This window comes from Muntiacus reevesi, chromosome 5 (assembly GCF_963930625.1).
Source record: "Muntiacus reevesi chromosome 5, mMunRee1.1, whole genome shotgun sequence".
Lineage (NCBI taxonomy): Eukaryota > Metazoa > Chordata > Mammalia > Artiodactyla > Cervidae > Muntiacus > Muntiacus reevesi.
The window spans coordinates 116,037,783-116,063,114 of NC_089253.1; the positions used below are offsets into that span (position 1 = coordinate 116,037,783).

A 25,332-nucleotide genomic window follows, 5' to 3' on the forward strand; every position below is an offset into this window, starting at 1 on the left:
GAAACCACTTGGCCTGGAGACCATCTAAGCGAGACTGGCTATCATTTGGACTGGCTTGTTGCTTTTTCAACCCGGGGCCTTGGTAGTCTTGCGGGGATGCTCAATAGGTAAAGTAGGTGGGAGCGAGTGAAGAGGGCAGGGGAGCGGCCCTTGGATTTCCATCAGTCTGGTCCAGGCCCTTATTGACAGATGGAGCTGGGCCCCAAAGGGAAATGGTTCATCTAAGGTTATGGGGTCAGTGGGTGGCTAGGCAGGACCAGGACTCAGTGTCCGGAATCCTTGTGTCCTTCTCACCCGGCACATTCCCAATCTACTGGTTTCTTGTTTATCGATGACTGATGAGGCCACAGCCTGGGTTTCCTTGTCCGTTTCCCTTGTTTCTGAGGCAGGCAAAGAGATAGAGACCAGTCTTCCAGGCCCTTCTGTGGCAGGGCCTCTTGGCAGGTGAGCAGCACTGACCCTTCACCCTCAGGGAAGGGGAGCTGTCCTGGGTGGTTCAGCAAGTCAAGGCCAAACTCACCTGGCAGTCTCTCCTAGCTGGAGGCCCATGACCTCACCCAGACCCATCACCAAAGGGCTAGAATATGGGTAACATTTCTTCCTTCCCTCACTTCCCTTCCTTCAGGATGGGAAGCATAATTTTTTCCTCTTTTAAATTTCAAATTAAAAGCTTTAAGATAGGTTAAGCATTCACATGACTCAGAATTCAAAAACTACAAACATCATACTGCAAGACATCTCCTTTCCAACTCTGCCCTTTGGACTTCCCCTCCCCGGGGCAGTCACTGTGGTTAGTTTCTTGTGTAACTTTCCGGAGACCTTGTCAGGTTAGCAAACTTTTTCTCTAAAGGATCAGATAGTAAAATATCTTCGGCTTTGCAGGTCATAGGGCCTCTTTCAACTCTGCCAATGGTGGCAAAGCAGACACAGATGACACAGAAATGAATAAACGTGGCTGTGTTCCAATGAAGCTTCATTTACGGACCCTGAAATTTGAACATCAGGTAATTTTCACATATCACAAAATATTATTCTCCATTTTCCCCAAACATTTAGAAATGTGTAAGCCACGTTACCTCACATGCAATGCAAAAATGTAGTATTTCAGTGTTCAGATAAACCCATATTCAAACACTATTCTGTTGGTGGACTTTCAGCCTAGTTCCAGGCCTAAGCGATCACATAAAATACTGCAGTGTAGACACTTGCCCATACCTCATGTCACATACAGGTGACGTCTCTGTAGGATACATCTGGGGACAAGTTTGATCAAATCTGAACAGGCTTTCTTCTCCTCCCAGGCTCCTCCACCCCGTTCCTCCTCTCTTTAAAGTCTTCATCTTGCTCCCTGAGTACTAACCAGTTAACATCACATATACTCAGAGCTTCACAAGCTTGAGCCCTGGCATGTTTCTGCAGAGATGCTCTAACTGCCTGGCCCTGCCCCAGGTCAGCCCCTGAAGTAGTTCTCACCTGAGCTCTGGACTCCTAGTGGGATCCTGACTTGACTCTCACTGCTCCAGCCCTTACTCAGGGAGGACCCAGGGGATGCATCAAAGTCACCAGTCTATTTCTCATGGCTTCCCGTTGGCTTCTCCAAGGGAGGCCATCGTTCACGGTGCAAGAAAAGCCACAACCCTCAGAGGGGCATTTAAGACCACCACCCCACCCATGGTCTGACCCTGCCTAGGACAGCTTCCCTAGTGGCTCAGATGGTAAAGAATCTGCCTGCAATGCAGGAGACCTGGGTTTAATTCCTGGGTTGGGAAGATCCACTGGAGAAGTGCATGACAACCCACTCCAGTATTCTTGCCTGGAGAATCCCATGGACAGAGGAGCCCAGAGGGCTTCAGTCCACAGGGTTGCAAAGAGTCGCAGCGAGTAAGCACCACACCACGCGACAGCTTAGCGCCCAAGAGAGTAGACCATGGAGCAACCTGGCCTCAACCCTGGCTCTTCTCAGAGGTCTGACTTTGAGAAACAAACTTGTCCTTGGTGAAAGCTCAGTTTTCTGACCAGTGAAATGGGCAGAGCAATAGTCCTCACCTTCGAGGGTGGTTGTGAATCAACCCACAGAAAGCTCTTAGAACCGTGGCTGGCACATATCACACACAGTGTGTGCTGTGTCATTGTTTTCTTTTTAAACTCAATCATAGCTTTCTCTCCCTCACTCAGCACCCACGTTTCGCCTCCTCAGGCTCCCGACTCTGTAGCCCGACTAGATTGTGGCCATTTTGAGCTCCCCCCACACCCAGTGACCTTTCTGCATTTCATCCCTGCTGCTCCTTCAGGCTGGGCAAGCACTCCCCACCCTGCTCTCTGCTGAAATGCTACCGGTTGTCCAAAGCCCAGCTCAGAGGCATTTTCCTTTCAAGGCCTCGGTCTCCTCCTCTCTTGTCTTTCCTCTTCCTTCTTAACTTGTATGATTGCCTTTCCACAACCTCCTGCGTTCATGTGAGGATCGTATATGCTTTTGCCGTCCCTCAAACTCGACTGCCAACTGCCTGAGGATCTTATTCATCTCCAAGTTCCCTGTAGCACTTAGCACAGAAACTTGAATGTGGGAGTACATAAATGCCTTTAAATTTAATTGCAAACTTGAACTCATTGGGGATGCAGAATGTGGACATATGAAGAAATACTTATGCTGCCTGAGGTAGGACTCATTACTTCTCCATGGTCTAGAAGTCACCCTCATATAATCAGAAGGCACCAAGTTTCCCCCAAATCCCATAGGCAGGTTGGAGACCTGCAGGCTTCTGCTCACTCATTCCCTGTCATTCTGCCTTTGATTCAACAGATCCTACAGTCCTGCAAGGGCTTTCCTGGTGGCTCAGTGGTAAAGAATCTGCCTGCCAATGCTGGAGATGCGGGTTTGATTTCTGGTCCGGGAATATCCCCTGGAGGAGAAAATGGCAACCTACTCCAGTATTCCTGCCTGGGAAATCCCATGGACAGAGGAGCCTGGCGGGCTATTGTCCATGGGATCACAAAAGAGTGGGACATGACCTAGTAACTGACCAACAACAACTAAACAACAGTCCTGCGAACAGTGTGTGCTTTGCAATCAGCATCCAGCTGTCTTTCATTCCTCCCATAAGATAAGGACCAGGTGAAAGAGAACCAAGCTGTGTGCAGGACCTCATTAGCTTTGGGGTGCAGCTACCCGACGTGAATCAGAAACTTTCTACTCCTCACATAATGGGACTCCAAAAAATCTAGACTGGTAGGCTACTTTGCTTATAACCAAAAATCTCTCTGAATACAGTTGTGACTATGAGTGTGACTGGAGCTCAGAGAAAAGAGCAAGGTCACCAAGCCATATATCTGTGGGGACCATGTTGGGTTACATGTAATAGAAATCCCAAATACCTGATTTCTTCTTCCCTCGTGTAACATAAATTCTGAAGTCCTGTGGACCATGCCCTCCGTGGCCCAGGCGCTTTCTGCTCTTCTGCTCTGCCGTAAGATGTGACTTCCATCTTCAAGGTTGCCGTATGGTCAACATGATCACTGTGGCTCCAGATATCATACTCACTCCAGACAACAGAAAGGAGAAAAAGGCAAGGGGCGAAATGGCACAGTTGAGTCAACTTCCTTTCAAGAGCTTTCTCAGAGCCCCTTCAAGCAACTTTCACTTATTGGACTGCCTAAAAGATCTTTTTTTTGTAAGATGGCTCTAGTAGCATTTAGTTGTCTTTAACTTCATTTGGAACAATTTTGTTACACTATATTGTGATAGCTTTCATATTAGCATGCATTAAAAAAAAATCAACATTGGTCCATTTTTGTGTAGCCATTTTAATACTGAAGATGGAAGAAAAGCAACATTTTTGGCATATTATCTTTATTACTTCAAGAAAGGTAAAAATGCAATGGAAATGCAAAAAATGTGTTCAGTGTATAGAAAACGTACTGTAACTCATCAAAAGTGTCAAAAGTGACTTGCAAAGTTTCTTGCTGATGTTTTCTTGCTAGATGATGCTTCACAGTCTAGTAGACCCGCTGGAGTTGATAGTGATCAAATCGAGGCGTTAGTTGAAAACAGTCAACCGCAATACACCACGAGGGAGATAGCCAACATACTCAGAATATCCAAATCAAGCACTGAAAATCATTTACACCAGCTTGGTTATGTTAATTGCTTTAATATTTGGAGTCAACATAAGCGGAAAAAAGCCTCTTGATTGGGTCTCCATATGCAATTCTCTACTTAAATGTTAACAAAAACATTCCATTTTTAAAACAAATTGTGATGGCCAATGAAAAGTGGATACCGTACCATACTGTGGAATAGAAGAGATCATGAGGCAAGTGAAATGAACCACTACCAACCACACCAAAGTCCGGTCTTCATCCAGTGAAGGTGATGTTGTGTATATGGCGGGATTGGAAGGGAGTCTTCTATTATGAGCTCCTTCTGGAAAACCAAATGATTGATTCCAACAAGCACCACTCCCGATCAGACCAACAGAAAGCAGCACTCGATGACAAGCATCCAGAATTAGTCAACAGAAAACAATCTTCCACCAGGATAACGCAAGGAAAGCCTCATGTTTCTTGGATGAGCAGGCAAAAACTGTGTCAGCTTGACTGGGAAGTTCTGATTCATCCCCTGTATTTACCAGTCATTGCACCCTCGGATATTACATTTAGTTTGGTCTTTACAAAATTCTCTTAATGGAAAAAATTTCAATCCCCTGGAAGATTGTAAAAGGTACCTAGGAATAGTTCATTGCTCAAAAAAAGATTAAAAGTTTTGGGAAGATGGAATTATGAAGCTGCCTGAAAAACGGCAGAAGGTAGTGGAACAAAATGGTGAATACATTGTTCAATAAAGTTCTTGGTGAAAAAGAAAAAAAAGTGTCTTTTATTTTTACTTTAAAACTGAAGGAAGTTTTTGGCCAACCCAATACATCTCCTTGGCCACACCTGTGTTCCATGCACACCATCACTTCAAAACGTAGTTTATTAGCTGAAATGTAGTTTCTTAGCTGGGCACTTTGCTCTCCCAAATAAACTTGGGGTTTTGTTAGTAATGAAGAAGGGGGGAGTAGAGATGGGGCTGGGAGTTATCTCTGTCTGCCAAAATGGGGACAATCGAGGAAGACTTCCTGGAAGAAATGGGCCACAGGAGGATCCAATAAGAACTCACCTCATGCCAGGCACTTCAAGTCCAGGTGGGGGAGGGGAGGCTTCTGTTATCTTCCAGCGGGAGGGAGCAGTTCCAGTTTCCCTTTTAGAGATAAGGAAAATGAAAGCTGAAGCAGTTTAGTAGCTCACCCAGGGTCACGGAAATGGCAGTTCAGATTCAAAATCCAGAATCCGCCTGGCTCCCCTGTCCCTGCCAGGCTCCGTGCGGATGTGAGAGGAAGGGAAGAAGAGGCTTCAGGGATGGGGAGGCTCTCGGTGTTTTTCCAGAACAGAACTCTGACAGGGTTAGGAGGAAAAGGGAGTGGAGAGGCCCAGATTGCTCCAAGTGGGTATTTCCAAATATAGGGGTTATCTTACTTATCTATGGGCTAATTGCCAGAATAATTGAATGTTTTACACTTAAAAAAAAAAAAAAGCATTAGCATGAAATAAAAATCAAAAATCAAATGGAAAACTGAGCAGACACGTGGGAGATGAGGGCACCGTTCGATGGGATCCCAGAGACAGGGTCAGGCAGAGCGTGGGAGGACCAGCGGGGCAGGGCGGGGCAGGGGGTCTCTGCTCTGGCCGAGTTCCTCCTGCCGCCTGCCAGCACCCGGGGAGGTGAGACCTGGCAACCTTCTAGCCTGGGGCTGGCGGCCAGCAGGGACGCACGGCGCCCTCCTCCTGGGGCCTCGTTCCTGTCCCCCAGCCCCTGCGAGGCTCAACAAGTGGAAAGGGAACTCGACTCCCGCCTCTTCCACAGAGCCGTGTCTAGACCAGGGAAAGCCTAGGGCCTCGGGTTTCACCCCAGATTTGGGCCCCTGGTGTTAGCGCCTGCAGGGAGGCCAGGCGGTGGCTGTGCTCGAGCGCCCCCTCTGGGCAGGACCTGGGACTGCACCCAGGGTGAAGGGGTCAGACGTCTCCGAGGCTCCTTAGGAGCTGGGTGGCCCGAAGCAAATTACTTGACTTCTCTGCCTCTCACCTCCTGCACCTGAGAACCAAAATAATCCTACATTGTGGGACTTAAGGGAGGAAAAAGACAAAGTGTTGTATCAATACATAGCCTTGTATCAACACACATGTAACCTACTAATTTTATTAACGTAATTGTTATTATTGCTGCCTAAAACCTGAAATACAGAAAGAGGGACAGGTTGATGGGGTTGGCAGGGGAGGCTGGAGATGATCAGTTACTGCCCTTTCAAAAAGAAGATAATTCCCGTCCCTTGCCTCAGTGAATGCATAGAAGGGCTGAAAACGGGGAAAAAAAAAAAACATATTCCAACACTATATGAATTAATCAGTAAACAGGGGCCTGGTAAGCCCCCATGATGTGCTCAGCATACTTATAAGCTTTCTGACAAATGTATAAAAAGTAGACTGAAAACTCAGCTAATCCAATCACCGAGAAGTTGTGGCAGGTGAATTTTCTGTACACCTGAAAATTTACCAGCCCCACACACCTTAAGCACTTTTATTTTTTAAAAAATGTTAAATACTTTTGATGAGAATATTTTTTAAGCACACTCTGCTCATCTCTAACTTCCTAGAGAGTATGGAATACATTGTGCGCTCTGCTGTCCCATGACATGATGATGGCCCTGGATCCACTGGATCATATAAAAAGCGAGAGAGGTCCAGGAAAACACCTACTTCTGCTTTATTGACTATGCCAAAGCCTTTGACTGTGTGGGTCACAACAAACTGCAGAAAATTCTTAAAGAGATGGGCATGCCAAACCACCTTACCTGTGTCCTGAGAAATCTGTATGCAGGTCAGGAAGCAACATTGTACAATGTTCCATTGTACATGGAACAATGGACTGGTTCCAGATTGGGAAAGGAGTACATCAAGACTGTATATTGTCACCCTGTTTATTCAACTTATATGCAGAGTACATCATGCGAAATGCTGGGCTGGAATCAAGATTGCCAGGAGAAATATCACTAACCTCAGATATGCAGATGACACCACCCTTATGGCAGAAAGTGAAGAGGAACTAAAGAGCCTCTTGATGAAAGTGAAAGAGGAGAGTGAAAAACCTGGCTTAAAACTCAACATTCAAACAACTAAGATCATGGCATCTGGTCCCATCACTTCATAGTAAATAAATGGGGAAACAGTGCAAACAGTGAGAGACTATTTTCTCGGGCTCCAAAATCACTGCAGATGGTGATTGCAGCCATGAAATTAAAAGACACTTGCTCCTTGGAAGAAAAGCTATGACCAAGCTAGACAGTATATTAAAAAGCAGAGACATTACTTTGCCAACAAAGGTCCATCTAGCCAAAGCTATGGTTTTTCCAGTAGTCCTGTATGGATGTGAGAATCAGACCATAAAGAAAGCTGAGTGCTGAAGAACTGATGTCTTTGAACTGTGGTATTGGAGAAGACTCTTGAGAGTTCCTTGGACTGCAAGGAGATCCAACCAGTCCATCCTAAAGGAAATCAGTCCTGAATATGGAAAGACTGATGCTGAAGCTCCAATACTTTGGGCACCTGATGTGAAGTGACTTGTTAGAAAAGACCCTGATGCTGGGAAAGATTGAAGGCAGGAGGAGAAGGGGATGACAGAGGATGAGATGGTTGGATGACATCACCGACTCGATGGACATGAGTTTGAACAAGCTCTAAGAGTTGGTGATGGACAGGGAGGCCTGGCGTGCCGCAGTCTATGGGGTCACAAAGAGTCAGACACGACTGAACGGCTGAACTGAACTGAACTGGAGACTGTGGAGTAAGGGTGGCTGTTTATTCCACGCTTATGGTTCCTGGGCACCAGTCTATTTTTACACCTGCATTTATACTTTTTCTAGGTATTCTGTCACTGTCAGCCTTTCATGTGTTGATTTTCTCTTTTTAAGCCTCTCTCTCCTGCTTCTACTTTATTCCTTTTAATCTTCTCTAAGTTTGGAGACCAGGCACAAATGGTTCATCTTTCACAGCTCATTTCAGTCCAGGTATGGGAAATATTACAATTTATCAAATACCTACTATGGGGCCTGTATAGCCACCCAGGTGACTTAGTGGTAAAGAATCCACCAATGCAGGAGACACAGGAGAGGCAGGTTCAATCCCTGGGTCAAGGAGACCCCTGGAGGATGGCAACCCTCTTCAGTATTGTTGCCTGGAAAATCCCATGGACAGAGGAGCCTGGTTGCAAAGAGTCAAACACGACCTAGTGGCTGAACACTCTGTGCTGAGCGTTTTACCAGCTGTTTTGCAGCCGTTATTTCATTTTTCACAGCAGCACTGTGAGTTGGACATTTTTACCTCCATTTTACAGCTGTGTGGACTGGGGCTCAGAGAATGTAAGCAACTTGCCCAAGGTCACACAGCGGCTGGTGAGTGGCCAGGTTAGAATTCAGACGCAGTGTGTCCGACACAGGGAGCATCCAAACAGTTCCTGCCGTGCGTGACTTCACTACGCCTGTGGTCAGCCACATGCTGTTGCCTGTCGCTTGTTATTTTGTTGGGCTATGAGAGCTCTGTCTTCCTAAGTAGAACGTGAGCCCCTTGAGGGCCGTGACCTGGCTGCCCACTGACATACTGCCCATACCATTGCCTGCTGCCAGGATCCAGGTGGTCAACAGGTGCTTTGCAAAGAGCAGGAGCCTGGAAGACAGGGGAGGAGAGAAGGAAGCAGGCCGTTGCCTCTGGGCACCCAACCTCTCATACCTTCCTACGGCCTGAGACCTTCAACTTGGGCCACTCTGGGGTGGGAGGCAGGAGATGCTCCCCAGGCCTCTGGCATCTCCCTGGGGACGGACCGACCGACCACACGGAGGCTGAGCCTGGATGAGACCCCAGAGGGAGGGGGCCGTCCAGCAGGGAAGGCGGGTGTTGGGCCCAGGGTTTCTGCTAAAGAAATTCTAGAGCTGGTGCTTCTGAGGAAACTCCTTCTTACACAGCTTCTTTCCTGAAAGGAGAGTGAGTGGAATTCCAGGGGACCCAGGTTTCCGACCCGAGCAAACCAGGCCAGCACCCCAGCAGGGCCTGATTTTGCTAAGTAATGCTGGCTCTGAATCTTCGCTTCTGTGACTCCAACTTTTGAGGCAGAAAAACAGCCCCATCACATGACTTACAGATTTTGCCCTGACGGGACACTTTCTGTTTGCGTTTTGGTTCTCTGGCGGTGGCTCTGAGCTCAGAGGGGAGCCCCTCCCCACCCCACCTGACCCCGCCGAGTGACCAGGGCGCGCTCGGGCTGTATCACGTGACCACGGCTGCCCCGAGCCAAGCCTTTCTCCAGGTGACATCACGGCCTTGCTGACTGCCCAGGTGTTTCAGGGCCTCCCGGGGCTGACACAGAATTTGCATCACTTCTGATGCTTGGCTCCCGATTTGTTTGTCTTTGGTTAATGGTAAATCTGGATCGGGGTCGAGGGAAGTTGTTGAGACGACCAGACGGTAAACACGTCTGACAAAAGCCTGGCGGCGCCGGGACCTCCAATCCCCCTGCCCCTCCCCTACGCCGGGAGTCATCACGGGTCTTCCCGGCCCTGCCTGAGGCCCAGAGATTGTGATCCGGACACTATATCGTCCTGGGACTTACTGCAGTTTGGGGACCTCTGTGCACCAGCCTCCAAGACCCAGAGCCAGGCGTCTCTGAGCCCTAGGCTTTTCCATGGCTCTTGCCTCACTCCCCTCTGGGTTTCTCTCCTCTCTGCTCAGGCCTTTTACCTGGGACCTCCCCCCCCACTCCCCACTAACCTTGGGCAATCCATGGGCAGTCCCTTCAGACCAGAGGAGGGCCAGGGCTGAGGCACTCTGCATTCACCCCTACCCTCATTATCTTAAGGGGGAGGAGACCCAGGCTAGAGGGCCTCTTAATCCATTTTTCTCACCCACCCATTTCCAGCAACTTTCACCTCGCTGGCCTCAGTTTACCCATCCACTGAGGAGTGGGAAACAAGCCCCATTCTTCCAACCAGAAAATGAAGACTGGGATGAGCTGGGTTTGCAAGACAGCATGTTACCCCATCGCTTCAGAGGTTCTCAAACTTGAATGTGCATCCGAACCCCCAGAGGGCTTGAAAACAGACAGCTGTTCCTCCGCTCTACCCCAGGGATTCCGAGTCAGTAGGTAGGTCTGGGATGAGATCAGAGAATTTGCACATTTTTAGGCAAAGCTGATGCAGCTGGTTCAGGGACCACACTTTGAGAAGCACTGCTCTAAATCTCCAGAACTCACCCAAAAGAGAGGCAGTATGTGTGGAGGGGCTTCCCTGGTGGCTCAGATGGTAAAGAATCTGCCTGCAATGCAGGAGACCCGAGTTCGATCCCTGGGTCGGGAAGATCCCCTGGAGAAGGAAATGGCAGCCCACTCCAGTATTCTTGCCTGGAGAATCCCATGGACAGTGGAGCCTGGTGGGGTACAGTCCATGGGGTTGCAAAGAGTCGGACACGACTGAGTAACGCACACGTGTGTGGGAGCCTCTCAAACTGGCTGAGGAAGCTGGCAGCTTGAAAGCAGCCATGATGGACGTATTCACACCTCGAAAATCAGTAAATGTTACAAACCAGAGCTTTTTTTTTTTTTTTGACAGGGATCTGGTTAATAAACATTTACCGGGGCACCGCTGGATAAGAAGGCGGTCTTTCTCCTCCTCTTTGCTCCAAGACTGGCGTGCTGTGACTCAGGGATAGGACAGGAAAACTCAACTAGAATTCTTTGTGCCTCCCTTTCATTTTCTGTAAATTGGAAATAACAGCCTCTATCTCACTGGGCCATAAGAATGAAGCAAGAAAATAACTATGAATCACTTAGCAAAGTACTCAGCACAGAGTAAGTCTTCAAAAACATTAGCTATTATTATTGTTACAGTCTTTTGGATTATAGGGACTCTGTCCTTTGTCCCTACAAGATTATAAAGTTCTATATAACTGTATACCCGGGAGGGGCGGAAACCGTGCCATTTGGGACTTCACAGCTTTGGGGCCTACTGGCTAACGGTCTTCCTTCTCTGGGTACACCCCCCCGCCCCAATGCGCACAGTGAGCCCCCCCCAGCCCCTGGCTTTGTGCATGCGACACGGTATGCCACGGCTTCTTGCAACAGAAGAGTTCTTTCCTGGGAACTTGGAGCTGGAATCCAGAGCTGGCGCATAACTCACCACCTCAAGGTCAGTGGGGCAAGCAGGCTGTGCCAGCAGCCAGAGGGCCCGAGGAAGGGCCGCAGAGAGGAGGGTGGAGCAGGTGGGAGGAGGCAGGCTCGGGAACGAGCTGGGGAAAGGGTCCTGGGAATGCCCGCCTCTGAACCGGGGCTCCTTTGCAACTTCTCTCATCCTGCCCCGAGCCTGTATCCTCTCAGCCAAGGTCCACTGTAGCTCAAATCAGATCAAGGTGGCTTCTGTTAGTTGAACCTAAGAGTCCCAACTTCTCCCCTCACTGCCCTTTCTATATGCCCGCACCTGCCCCAGCACAGGCATGGGGCCCAACTTCAGCTTGGCCCGTCCCACCGCGGGCCCTGGGCAGAGCTCAGGGCCTCTCTGCTTCCATCTATTCATTGCATGTGAACCTGGGTGGGAGCAAGCCTCCTTCTGAATGTTCCCCATTGTGTGAATAGAAATGAATATTTCCAGCATCACCTAGTCAGTCACATTACCTACTCATCCGCTGCTGAAGGCCCTTCAGCGCCTTCCGAGACTTGTCCAGCCGCCTCTCCTGCCCTGGAGCCTCTGTCTGCGTCTCCCAGTCCCACCACCACTCTCAGCCCTGGACACTGAGTGATCAGACCTGCTGGCAGTTCCCTAAGACCCCCGTGCTCTCTCTGACTTCCCTCTGCGTAAAACAGAATTTCGCCGAGGCTACAGCCAACTACCGACCGTTCTTCAAGCCCCCTGCCCCTCTGATGTCGCTTCCCCGGGCCGTCTTTCCCCCTGGGGCCCTGTCTGCCCACCGCGTCCCGAGCTGCTCAGCCTTGTTTATCCCCCTAGCGTCACAGCCCTCGCAACGCCCTGCCGGTGCGCCCACCTCCTCCGCCACCCCGCGATTCCCAATGCAGAGGCCAGGGGCCGGCCCCCGTGTCCCCAGCTTCCACACCGTACGTGCTCGGCGGGTATTGCAGTTCGTGTGGTGACCTGAGGAAAGTGGGCTCCAGAAGTGCAGGGGCCATCACCGTTGTCCGTGGCGACCCTCCAGAAAAGCAAGCTTCCCAGAGGAGAGGAAAGCAGACGAAGAGGGGAAGGCCGCCCTGAAAGGGGTCAGGCAGAGGTCACTGAGGAATCTGCCTGTGAGGCGATCAGATAGAGGGCTCTCGCTCCTGGAAGAGAAGCTGCAGGTTGCAGAAAAGGAAGTAGGCAGGAAGGAGACAGTGTGAGGGGCAGGGGATAGAAGCACCGCATCTGGAGGGGAGAGGGAGGGGAACGCGAGCCCTGGGCCCTGGACTCCCCTTCCTGGACCCTGGGCTCACGCCGTGAGTGCTCCCTGGAGGCTCGGGCCCCAGGCACTCACGAACTTGCTGGTGGTTCGGCCACAGGATGGACATATGTGTCTAACCTAAAGGAAGTCCCCTGTCTCCTAACCTAAAGGAAGCTGCTGGCAAGTTGCTGCAAATACAGTTCTCCAGGGGCTCCCCTGCCCTATTTTTCCTGCTACATATGGTGTGCGTGCTAAGTCGCTTTAGTCATGTCCGACTCTGCGCCACCCTATGGACTATAACCCGCCAGGCTGAAAATTCTGTCCATGGAATTTTCCAGGCAAGAATACTGGAGTAGGTTGCCATTTCTTCCTCCAAGGAATCTTCCCGACCAGGGATCAAACCTGTCTTTCTTACATCTCCAGCATTGGCGGGGAGATTTTTTACCACGAGCTCCACCTTGGACTTCCTGGTGGCTCAGACAGTAGAGTCTGTCTGCAGTGCAGGGGACCTGGGTTCGATCCCTGGGTTGGGAACATCCCCTGCAGAAGGGAATGGCAACCCACTCCAGTATTCTTGCCTGGAGAATTCCATGGACAGAGGAGCCTGGTGGGTTATAATCCATGGGGTCACAAAGAGTCATACACGACCGAGTGACTTGCACCTCACTTCACATCTCAGCTTGCTAAGGCCCCTCTCTAAAACCAGCCCCGCGTGAAGGCCCTGGAGAGGGAATGGTCACAGTGCCCAGTGCCGGGCAGGACGTCACAAGGCCCTTGGCTTCGCCCCCTGGCTCCGAGCAGGCTCCTCTGCGAGGCCAGCCAGAGGGCCGGGTGGTTCCCCTCCCTTGGGCACGGGTCCCATCACAGCATTGCTCCAGGCACAGACGTCTTTCCGCAGTGACCGCAAAGGCAGGCTACAATTTCTCCCACAGTGTGGAAACCTTAGTCTCTCTAACCCCTGGGGAAGCTCTCCCAACCAACTGGGCTGAATGCTGAAGTTGGGTTGCTAGTCCATTAAATTCCCAGTCCAGGAAGCCTACGGTGTGAGGCTTCCGTGTAATCTGTGATCTATTCTCAGAGCTGCCCAAGAAAGATCTTTTATTGGTTAGACATTAGGACTTTAATAGATGACTCTACTGAAGCTGGGTGTACAAGAAGCTACCAGAGTTTAGAGAAAGCCTACAGTCACCTGCCTTCTCCAGCAACTTAAGAACTAGTTTTACTGTTGAGAGCTTATCGTCTAGGTGGGCAAAGAAAATGGATGTGTATTAAATAAAACTGTGGAGGACAATTAAACATTAACTGGTGTGGTGCGTGCTGATTGCAACAGGACTGTAATGCAGCTCACAGAGCCAGTTCTTCGTCAGAAACTTCACGGAGTAGGGAGACCAGAGCCGGGCCTGCAGTGGGGAGGATTCGGGTCAGCGGAAAAGAGCAGGAAGGCGCTCACGGAAGGGCAATTGCAGCCGTAATTTCCTGCCGAGTACGCGGGACAGGAGGCCTGGATCAACCAGAGGCTGTACGTTAAAGACAGGAATATAAGATCCGAGACAGGGTCAGGAGGCAGAAGCGGGGGCAGTTAGGAGGCACCTGTGTGCCCAGCTCCAGAGATTTGGGCTGATGCAAATGATGGAAGGAAGGCACAGCGAGGGAGGCAGAGGACTGAGGGGCCAGGAGGCAGCTGAGGAAATTTCCAGCCATTGCTGGCCACCAGCAGGCATGGGAGGTTGACTGGAAGCCTGAGGGAGAGCTCTTCCCTCTGGGCCCACATCCTGCTGTGGTGGCAGGCACCCCAGCAGCCCCGCTGATCTAGGAGGCAGACAGGTCACCCTCTGCCCTGTGTGCCCGAGGTGGCCAGCCTGTCACAGGCCCCCGGGAGCCAGCGCAGGGCTGTCACAGGGAATGGCACGTTTCAGCACTTCCACAAGCATTCTGAGGAGAGCTGCTATGTGCAGAGCACCTCCGGGGAACAGAGACCAGTGAGGTGGGCTTCCTGACCTCCAGGGACCCCATGCAGGGGAAGAAAACAGGATGTGGTGAACAGCCCTGAAGGAAGGCCGAGGTGGGCTGTGTTCACGGGCTGTGAGGGAAGCAGGGAGTTCAGTCCTGACTGGAGAAGTCACTTCCAAGGAGGGGCTGGGGTTTGCACACCTCAGAGAGTGAATAAGAGGCGTCCGCTGCCTGGTAGAGAAGACAGGCAAGGGTATAGACAGGGAGGGAGAGGTTCCTGTCAGAGAGCAAAGGGAGGTCAGGCAAGGGGGTGCAGACCTTCCAACCTTCCCACAGGAGGGCCTGGCGGCCTTGTGAGGGAGTCTGGGGATGGGACGGGGGATCAAGGCAGATGCTGGGCCAGGGGAAAGAAGGGCTGTGGGGACCCAGCTGGAGCCAGATGTCAGGGCACGAAGGAGAGCCGCGGGCCCATGGACGAGGCTGCAAACAGGAACCTCTGCTCCCAGTATGCAACACGCTCCAATTCTGTGGGTGCACAGGGGAGGGTGTGGTGAACTCTGCCCCAGGCCTGGGGTGCAGGGGGCCTGGAAAAATATGTGGGCTGGGCTGGGCGCCTTGGGGAGGCGTGGGGATTCCCTGGGTTGAGGAAGAGGGGCTTTCAGGCTGAGGAGTCAGCATGACCAGGGGTCGAAGCTGGAAAAGAGCCAGGCACGGGGAACAGCAGGGTGGTGTAGCCGGAGCTGTGGGCTGTGAGTGTGTGAGAGACAGACAGACAGACAGAGACACAAAGAGACCACAGACAGACAGAGAGGGAGGGAGGGGAAGAGGCAGGGAAATACAGAGAGCTTGGAGGTGAGGCCAAAAAGGAAGACTGGGGGTCAGACTTGGGTAGCCTTCACCCACCCTCCCAGGGGGCCCGGGCATCCCTCTTGGGCAGTGAGGAGATCACGCAGCGCTTGAAGAGATGTGTGTTAGAAAGTGAATTCTGACCCCTTCCTGGAGGAGGATGGAGGGAGATAGAGCCAGGAGACAGGAAGATGTGAGGAGGCTGGGGCACTCCCAACTGAGAGAAGAGGACTTCCCTGGTGGTACAGCGGATAAGAATCTGCCTGCCACCCAGGGGACACAGGTTCGATCCCTGGTCCGGGACGAAGCCTCAGAGTAACTAAAGCCTACGAGCTGCAACGACTCCAGAAGCTGCAACTACAGCAGCCTGCTCGCCCTGGAGCCCGCACTCTGAAATAAGAGAGACCACCGCAGTGAGAAGCCCTCACACCGCGACTAGAGAAGAATAACCCCTGCTCGCCACAACTAGAGAAAGCCCGCGTGCCGGAATGAAGGCCCAGCGCAACCAAAGACAAATAAATTTTAAATTAGAAATATAAGAAGGTGTGTGGGGGCAGGCTTCGAGTTCTGTCTCAGCCATTTCGAGTCTGAATTTTGTGGGGCGATGGCCAGCAAGAGGCTGAAGACGCTGGAAATCAGGGCAGAGGTCAAGCCCCTGAGGAACACAGAGTCCAAGCCGGAATGGGACAAAGAAAACGTTTCTACAGCGGTCAGGTGCAGGGTGGCCCTGGGGGAGGAAACGGGGATGCCCTCGGGAGAGACTCGGGAGGAAGGAGGGTCATTGGTGAGGACACGGAATGTTGCTAACCCTGGAATAATGTCGGTGTTTTAGTGGAGGAGAGGTAGGTGTGGATACTGTTGAGTCCTGCAGGTGGGGGAGACGTTGTGGGCAGGATGTCCGAGCCACATGCCCATGCTAAGGGCCGAGAGGAAGGGCGGGGAGGCTGAGCCTCTGGGGGGCACCCAGCCCCCTGCCCCCGCCGTCACCGTGACCCAGTGTGTGAGCGAGTGAGCAAGGGTCACACTCAGCGGGTCCTGCTGGGGACGGACGACTCTGGTTCTCATCACCGAACCCCATCCCCCACCACAGAAGCCCCTTTCCCACGAGCATCCCTTGCTGTTTCCTGGTGATTCCTGGAAATAACCACGAAAAACGCGGGCTGGGACCTGGCAGGACGTCCGGGTGCGTGTCCTGCTGCCCGCAGGCCGGGAGGTCTCTCTGAGCAGGGGGTACCTATGTCTCCCCTCTTCCTGTTCCCTGTCCGGGACAGGCCCACGTATGCCGGGGTGGCAGGCGGGCAGGCCACGTGGCACTCCATCTCTCTGGCGGGCAGGGGGTGTCCCTGATCCCATTTCTTTCCGGCAGGAATCGGGGCCCAACCTCACGGGCACGCAGACCTGTGACTGCCGCAGACTTCCTGGTTGGACGCGGGCCCTGGGTCCAGGCGGCCCTGCAGCTCCCTGGGGCCTGTTGACCTAAACTGTTCCGAACAGATTCGATTCCCGGGGTGGGGAGGGGGGGTCGAGGTGAAGGTACAGGAAAGGGTTGTTTTCATCCAGATCCGCTCAGCCCACCTGTCCCAGAGTCTCTTGCATTATCAAATGTTTTCTGGTTCCTAAGGCAACTGAATCCACACAACCCAGATTTGTTATTGTTCCAGGGGAAAAAAAGGGAAGGGCCAGAGGGAGGTCTGACGTCGGTGTGTCCATCAGCCCGGCAGCTGAGTCACTCCCATGGTCTGGTGAGTCCACCGAGTCACCTCCCTGTGGTCTGAGGCACCCGCGGGCCTTCTGGCTTTGGCAGGAGGCTGGCCCCCCGTCTGCCTGTGTCAGCAAGCGTGGGTAACCGGGCACCCTGGCATGCTGAGTCCTGCCTTGGGCACCGAGGCGACTAGCAGGGGGGAGAGAGAGGGAATTTACCGAACGAGGAAGAGTCCTGCCCTCCGCGGTGAGAGCTCGTGGGGCTGGGGACACATTCCCCGTCCTTATAGAGCACATGTGTGAATTTACAGTTTCTAGGGCCACCTAGGAGTTGATTTACATCACAACCTTAGCCAAGTTGCCTGGTCGCTCCGTGCCTCAGTCTCCTTATGTACCACATGGGGAAGCAGGTTCTTGCTCATGAGTTGATAGGGGAGAGCAAGTCCTCCAGGACTTCAAGTCCTCCTCTAGGAGCCCCTGGTGGCTCAGATGGTAAGGAGTTGGCCCGCAGTGCGGGAGACCCAGGTTTGATCCCTGGGTCGGGAAGACCCAGGAAGATCCTGTGTCGGGAAGATCCACTGGAGAAGGCAGTGGCAAGCCACTCCAGTATTCTTGCCTGGAGAATCCCATGGACGGAGGAGCCTGGTAGGCTGCAGTCCATGGGGTCGCAAAGAGTCGGTCACAACCGACTTTCACTTTCAAAGTCCTCCAGACCAGCCTAGTTTCCACAAAGGAATCGAGAATCATGCACTTTACCTACTGCTGATCAGCCAGACGCTGGCTCACATCTTGGGATCATCTGGAGGGGGAGGCAGAGGAAGCACACCTTCTCCCTGAAAACAGGTACCAGCCCCCCCACATCAGGCAGCCATGGGTGCAGACGCCTCCACCCACCCCCACCAAGGACTAGAATGAGCAGCTTCACTAGCTTAGACCCAGAAGGGAACAGAGTAAGAAAGTGAGGGGGTGAGCTGGAGGGGATGGGTCAGCAAGGGTGTGGGGACAAAGGAGGAGCCAAGAGGCAGGCACCCCAGAGAGACGGTGCTCTGGCCACCCAGACCCGCTCCGGTCTTCGAAGAATGCCCTCGCTCTAAGGCCGTGCTGGCCTGGAGCCTTCTGATGACAGCCTGGCCTTCTGGATAGAATTTCCCTCCAGAGAAAAGGTGTCGATGGGTGAACATGGCTCTCGGGCCCCCTTAGATGGTTGCATCCTCACTGGGGGTGGCTGAATCAGGACATTGGTCGTATTTATTTATGTGCGCTGTGGCATGCAGGTCAGCCATGAGCCCCGTCACCTCGCAATGTCTCACCAGTGCAGATTTCTAGCTTACAAAGTGGAAATTTAGCCCTTGGAATGAGATGACCACAGAAAGGAACTACTACCCAAGAGGTATGCAGCCTTCCCCCTGGGGAGTCCCATAAGACACCCACTCTGCAGAGTCATCTGACAGCCACCCCCCTTCCTTGGCATATGCCATGCTGACCTCTGCCAGGTGCCACAGCCAGGCCAGCTGACAGCTGCCTCCCCCGGGCTGGCCCTACACAAGGCTTTCCAAACTGGGGAGCAAGACCATAAATGAGTCATGGAATTAATTGAGTGGGTGAGATGAGCATCCTTAATAATTAGCCAGAATCAGGTCACATGTATCAGAATGCTTCACGGGGAGTCAGGGCGAGTATTATTACATGCATATTGTGTGTATGTGTGTTGTATGTATGAACACATACGTGCTACATGGATACAGCAATAGAAAGATGGCACATTCTGACTGGGTCACTGGTGGGCATTTAATAAAGGGACGATTTACAAAGACGTGGGCAGGGTGTAGGAAAGTCACAAGAGTTAGTGTAGGGCCAGGTCTAAGAGTTGTGGGGCTTGGTTATCACCTTCAGGCTTGAAGGCAGAGGCGGTTCCAGGACTTGCAGACAGAGAGTGGTGTGGCGAAGGCTCAGACAGGAGCTGTGGTCACTGGCCCAGGGAGAAGGCCAGCTAGCCTGCGGCAGTCGATGGGGAATGAATACTTAGCCTCACTGCCCTGCCTCCTTCCCAGGTCCTGACGGGAGGCCCACCAGCTGGACCCAGGAAAGCCTGAGGGCCAGCAGTCACAGGCCCGGTCCACGTGTGGAAGAGGCCAGTACACAGGGCGTGCTTGGGGTGCAGTGTAAAATGCACAGCACTTCTGACTGTGAGTCTCAGGGAGTGAAGTCTTAAAGACCCTGGAGGCATCACTTCCAGGAACAGGTGAAAGGCTTCTGAATGGCCCCGGGTCAGGGCTCTGGGCGGCAACTAAGACCCATGAGGAAGGGGTTGCCCTGTTCTTCCCTGCAGCTGGGACCACACCCACTGCCCCACCCCCCGGATGTGCCAGGTTGGAGATGCCCAGCAGTGGGGCTGAGCCCAGCGTCCGCAGGCTGGGGCAAAGGTCACGGAGGAGGAAGGCCAGAGAGGAATGGCGAGGAGAGGAACACAGGACTCTGTGGTTGGGACACCCACGCCTGGCAGTGGCCTCAGCCCCTCAAGCCAAAGGGCAGAGTTCTATTTCTGGCTCCCGTGGGAGCGGGAGACAATGGTCGTCTTGCTTTCCACACGCCTGTGGTCGGCGCGCTGCTCCTCAGCTCTGTGTGGTTGTTCTGGACTCAAACAAAACCGCCTCTGAGCCTCGTTTCCACGGGCCACAGCGCTGGGGGTGTCACACGGTGGGGTCACATGCTGGGGACTTCATGCTGTCATCGCCAAGTGTGACTGGACTCCAAGGCCGAGTCTCCTGACCCCTAGACCATCCTTCGGGAGCCTGCCCGACACCTGCCTTCGCGTACCCAGTTCCCAGAAGACAGACTCTTCTGGAAAGAAAATAGTTTCCTCTAACGATTTTTTTTTTTTTAAATGACAGCACTGTCTATAATAACAGAGAACACTCACCTCGGCCTTGCTGTTTCCGTAGGCAATAGAAAGCCACCCTGCCTTCCCAGACCTGGGTCCCTCCCCGCTTACTCATCAATGCATGAAGCTAAGGTGTTTACTTGAGAGTTAATAAGGTAGAGAGCATTTTGCCCTTTGAACAGTCCTCCTCCTTCAGAATTTCATTTCCCTCTGCCACGTTTCTGGCACAGGTCAAGGTTGTACCAGAGTTTCAAGAACACAGTGAAGGTGGTTTCTGCCCAAACCAGCAGGATCTTGGGCCAAACCCTGGTGTGAGGTCCTAAAAGCACCTCCGCAAGGAAAGGGCTTGCCAACGTCATCCTTTTAAGTCAACCAAACAGAAAGCAGTTGCTTGACTCTTTCATCAGTCCTAACCGAGTCATTACTAAACCTTAAGTTAGAGGAAAAGAAAGGAAAGTCCAAGAGGATCAGGGTTTTCCCAACACAATGCTCATCAGTTTGGACCATGACCTGTGGAAAGCAGCAGGCCAGTGGCAATGCCTGGTTAGCCTTCCTTTCAATTCCGTTCAGTCGCTCAATCATGTGCAACTCTTTGCAACCCCATGGACTGCAGCATGCCAGGCCTGCCTGTCCATCACCAACTCCTGGAGCTTGCTCAAACTCATGTCCACTGAGTCGGTGAGGCCATCCAACCATCTCATCCTCTGTCGCCCCCTTCTCGTCCCACCTTCAATCTTTCCCAGCATCAGGGTCCTTTCTAATGAGTCAGTTCTTCGTAACAGGTAGCCAAAGTATTGGAACTTCAGCTTCAGCATCAGTCCTTCCAAAGAATATTCAGGACTGATCTTCTTTAGGATGGACTGGTTTGATCTCCTTGCAGTTCAAGGGACTCTCAAGAGTCTTCTTCAACACCACAGTTCAAAAGCATCAATTCTTCAGCCCTCAGCTTTCTTTATAGTCCAACAATCACATCCATACATGATTACTGGAAAAACCATAGCTTTGACTAAATGGACCTTTGTTGGCAAAGTAATGTCTCTACTTTTTAATCAGCATCCCTTTACTGTGTCTCTTTATTCTTCTTGGCTCTGCCATGGTCTTCATAGTGTTAACTCCCTCTCCATGTCCTGCACTTCCAACCACAGGTGGTCAGAGGTTGACTCTCTCCCTCAATAACTTGAGAGCACAGCGAGTTACTCACCTCATGTCGTCCCCACTGGCTGCACCAGAGTTTGCGAAACTCTCCATGAAGTATGTCTGGGGTGAAAGAATGCATTAAACATTCATTACAGCTTAGTTTAATGATATGGAAAAAAATTAAAGAGCTAGCTGTGGTTTTCTAAACTTATTCTTTGGCATTGAATACTTTGATTCCAAAAAAACTCTAACCTAAGCCCCCCCAAAATAAATAAAAGCGAAGCAGGACACCAAATAACTTTTCCAGGTCAACAAATAGAAATGACAGATATACAGTTAAGATTGAATTTCAGAAAAGTAAATAACTTCAAAAGGATAAGTATATCCCAAATATTGCATGGGGTATACTTATACTAAAATTTGTTTGTTTGTTTGTTGTTGGTCTGATGTTCAGACTTAACGGGGTGCCTTGGATGTAACTGGTGGTCTTCCACTCAGGCCCATGCACACCCAAGGGCGCCCTGGGGCTGTGCAGGCTGGTTGAGGACCCCTTTGCTAGGAAACACTGTCTTTCTCAAACACTATCGTCCTGTTCTGCATCTGGAGCTCCTCTCCCTCTGAGCAGGGCCGACGTCTACTTCCCAGCCCCTCTGCCTGCAGTCCAAGTGTCTCCGTGGCCCTGGGCTGTGATGAAAGATGGCTCTAAAAATACTTTGGTTTCCTGAAGCTTCAGGGGGCTAAGTGTCAGAGTCATTGAAGAGGCAGGCAATATTAGTGACCAACAGCAAAGCCAGTTCACACAACCGTTCCGAGCCCAACATAGATTTCTTCACACCTGGTTTTCACCCCGATCCTGACTTGCCCTGAGACCCTGCCGCCTGTTCCGGGAAGGCACACGATGGAGCTGGGGTGGTTCCACTTCCCACTTCTTGCCCCCGGCCAGTTCCTTCCCAGGTGGACAGAGGGGCCACCACGTCCAAATCCGTCACCCCGGCTCTGCCAGGCAGACACTGGTGGCCTCTGGGAGCCCAGAGCAGAGCTGATCAGGGAAATGGTGCACCTCCCTCTCTTCAGCGCTACCCCTCTCTAAAAAAAAAAAAACCAAATGGAGTGAAGGGGCTCCTTGGAGAGTCACGGGAACTCCTGAATGCCTTCTAGAACTAGCTCGCTCTGGAGAGGAAACAGGGGGACCTCAGTGGCTGCCGCCTGCTGAATTTTGCCTGCCCACCTTGAGCCCTTTTCTAGGGTAGCTAGTCCAGCGAGTGGTCTTGGTGCAGGGCAGACAGTCCTCCAGCCCTGGTGTGACCCTGACTCAGCCCCTGGGATGCTCTGCCTTGGGGCCTTGACCCTTGGGGGTCAGAAGGGCAGTTAGAAATGATGCTAAAGGACATCACCGGATGTCCCTCTGCAGCTCTTTGGCCCCGTGCTTCCCAAACACGCAGTGCTTTCTGAAAATAGAGACAGGGAACCACTTCTCCTTCCAGGGAAAGGTCATATAGGATCACCCCCGTCCCCGTGGTGTGTGCAGCGGCAAGAGAAATGGGGGCAGAAGTCATGAGCGTCATTTCTGGGTGGAAACAGCATTAAAATCCAGTTCCTAATTCACCACGCTTCCCCCTTCTGTCACAGGAGCCAGCAGCTTTCCAGATGGTGGCCACTCCATCAGCCTGGGTCCCAGCATGAGGACCACTCAGAGAGGAGGCCCGAATAGCTCCAGGCGACCTTTTGGAGTAAACACGAAAGAAACGTTTGTTGCGTCAAACCACTGAGCGGTTGGGGTTGTTTGTTACTGTAGCATAACCTCTCCGATCCTGACTGATGGCCAGGCGATGTTCCAAAGCTCCTGAATGTCAATCACCAAGGGAGCCCACCCTGAGGCATTTTTCCAAGTCCCACTCACAGGCATGATTTTGGAGATCCGCCAGGTTTGGGGACCCCCCACTTCACTCCACACTGACCCCAAGGCAGAACTCTGAGCTGTAGTGACTTGAGTGGCAGCCCCCTAATACATAGCTACACTTGAATCCCTGGAACCTGTGAAGGTTATGTTATTTCAAAGAAACATCTTTGTAGATGTAGTTAAGAATCTTGAAAGAGAAGATCACACTGGATTATCCAACAAGTACAAGTGTGCTTATGAGGGGGAGGTGGAGGGAGATTTAAGACAAGGAGAGAGAAGGTCCTGTGAGACAGGCAGAGTGCTGTGATACAGCCTCTGCCAAGGAATGCCGGCCGCCACCAGAAGCAGGTCAGGCGAGGGATGATCCTCCCCTAGAACCTTGGAAGAGGATGTGGCCCTGGGGGCACCGTGACTTTGGACTGCTGGCTTGCAGAGCAGTGAGAGAATGCATGTCTGTTGTTTCAAGCCAGCGAGTCTGTAGCACTGTGTTACAGCCGTTGGTGGACAGACAGTGCCACGAATCCTCAGGGAGCTTCCAGTCTCACAAGCGAAAATGGGCCGCACCAGAGAGGGCCGGGCAGCAGGAGCAAGGCTGCCAGAGCTGGGCTGACTGCTGGGGAGACGAGCTCTGGTGGTGGGCGGGTCTGAGCAGAGGTCTGGGGGGATCTGCCTTGCAGCTTAGTAGAGAGGGGGCAGGGTTCAGAAAGGGACTGGGAAAGGTGTGGACCCCAGGATGGGGGCCTGGCAGGTTCTTCAGCCCAGAAGAGCAACCCAGTCGGTCCTGGGGATCCCGAATGGAACAGGAAGGCTGGCAAACTTGGCCTGGAAACCTGAGCTGGCAGTCCTTCATAGCAATATTTATAAAAGCCAGAATGGTAATTTGAAAAAGTGTCTCTGAGTTCAAAATAAGCCAAAATAGTTAAATTCAAAATTGTATCTTTGCTCTGACCACAACCACAAATACATATACATATATTTGTATGTGTACACACACACACACACACATATATATTTGTATATGTGCATGTGTGCTAAGTCACTTCAGTTGTCTCCAGCTCCTCGTGACCCTACGAACTGCAGCACACCAGGCTCCTCTATCCATGGGATTCTCCAGGCAAGAATACTGGAATGAGTTGCTATGCCCTCTTCCAGGGGATCTTCCCGACCCAGAGATCAAACCCGGGCCTCTTACTTCTCCAGCACTGGGAGGCAGGTTCTTTACTACTAACGCCACCTGGGAGGCCCATTTGTATTTGTATATATGTATTTATATACAGCCAACTCATTGGAAAAGACCCTGATGCTGGGAAAGATTGAAGGCAAAAGGAGAAAAGGGTGGTAGAAGATGAGATGGTTGGATAGCATCACTGATTCAGGGAACATGAACTTGGGAAAACTCCAGGAGATAGTGAGGGACAGGGTGCTGCTGTCCATGGGGTCACAAAGAGTCGGACACAACTTAGTGACTGAACAATAAGAGCCACTTGTATTTATAAAAAACAGAGAAAAACAGACCAAAAATAAGAAAATTGTGGGATAGACTTAGGAATTTTTAAAAAAATTATTATTGAAGTGTCAACAGTTTAAAAAACAAAAGAAATCCAAGATGACCAATTTGGGGTTAATATAGAATTGATGAGCTCCTGAGTGTTCTTGAGGAAGGGTGAGGTGGTTGGGGACGAGAAACGGTGATAAAATAAATGGTTAAAGAGGGCAGCCTGGGCAGGCCTGTGCATAAGGGAGCAGACGCTCGCTACACTCGACTGCCCTCTAGTGGCCACAGCCGGAAAGCCAGTCAAGCCTTGCAGAACTGCCTCCTAGACAAGGTTGGGGTCGGAGCGTGGTGGGAGCGCGCAGAAGGAGCCCTCCTGCGCTCCGGTGCCAGGGAAAGCCTCCCAGAGGACACGATGCTTCCACTGAGCCTGGTGATTCTTTATAAGGGGGCCAGTCCAGCTGTTAGGGCTCTGACAGGGGTAAGGAAAGGTATGGCTTGAGCCTATATTGCATCATTCGGGAACGCAAAGCATTTGGCAGGATGGAGAGCAGGCTCCGACAGGATGGGGAAAAGTAAGGCTGGGGAGGGGAGGGGAGGCTGTGTGTCCGGGAGGGTTTGAAACGCATCATACACAGTGTATGTATGTATTTATATACAGCCAACTCATTGAAAAAGATCCTGATGCTGGGAAAAATTGAAGGCAAGTGGAGAAAAGGGCAGTAGAAGATGAGATGACAAGGCGTGCAAGGGTTTGAGCAGGGGTGTGATACAGGGATGAAGGGAGGGAACATCTTCAACTTTGCCCTTTAGACCATCATTCTAGCAAAGGCGTGGAACCTGGGCTGGTGGGAGCGGAGTTCGTGGAGGAGGAAACGCACACGGAGGGTAGAGAACCCCCATCTTCAGACAGCTCTTTGCTGTCCA

At 51.8% G+C, this 25,332-nt stretch overlaps 1 protein-coding gene across 1 annotated transcript in view; it reads right to left on the reverse strand.

The window, feature by feature from the left end:
- Positions 1 to 818: 818 nt before the first annotated feature.
- The window catches only part of LOC136169420 (uncharacterized), a 38,290-nt gene continuing 13,776 nt past the window's right edge, over positions 819 to 25,332 (reverse strand). The window contains exons 4-7 of the mRNA XM_065937176.1: positions 21,078 to 21,133; positions 5,156 to 5,236; positions 3,373 to 3,537; positions 819 to 986 (exon numbers count right to left, since the gene is read on the reverse strand). Of these exons, the coding sequence (XP_065793248.1) occupies positions 974 to 986; positions 3,373 to 3,537; positions 5,156 to 5,236; positions 21,078 to 21,133 (315 nt within the window). The 3' untranslated portion in view covers positions 819 to 973. The remainder of the gene's footprint in view (positions 987 to 3,372; positions 3,538 to 5,155; positions 5,237 to 21,077; positions 21,134 to 25,332) is intronic.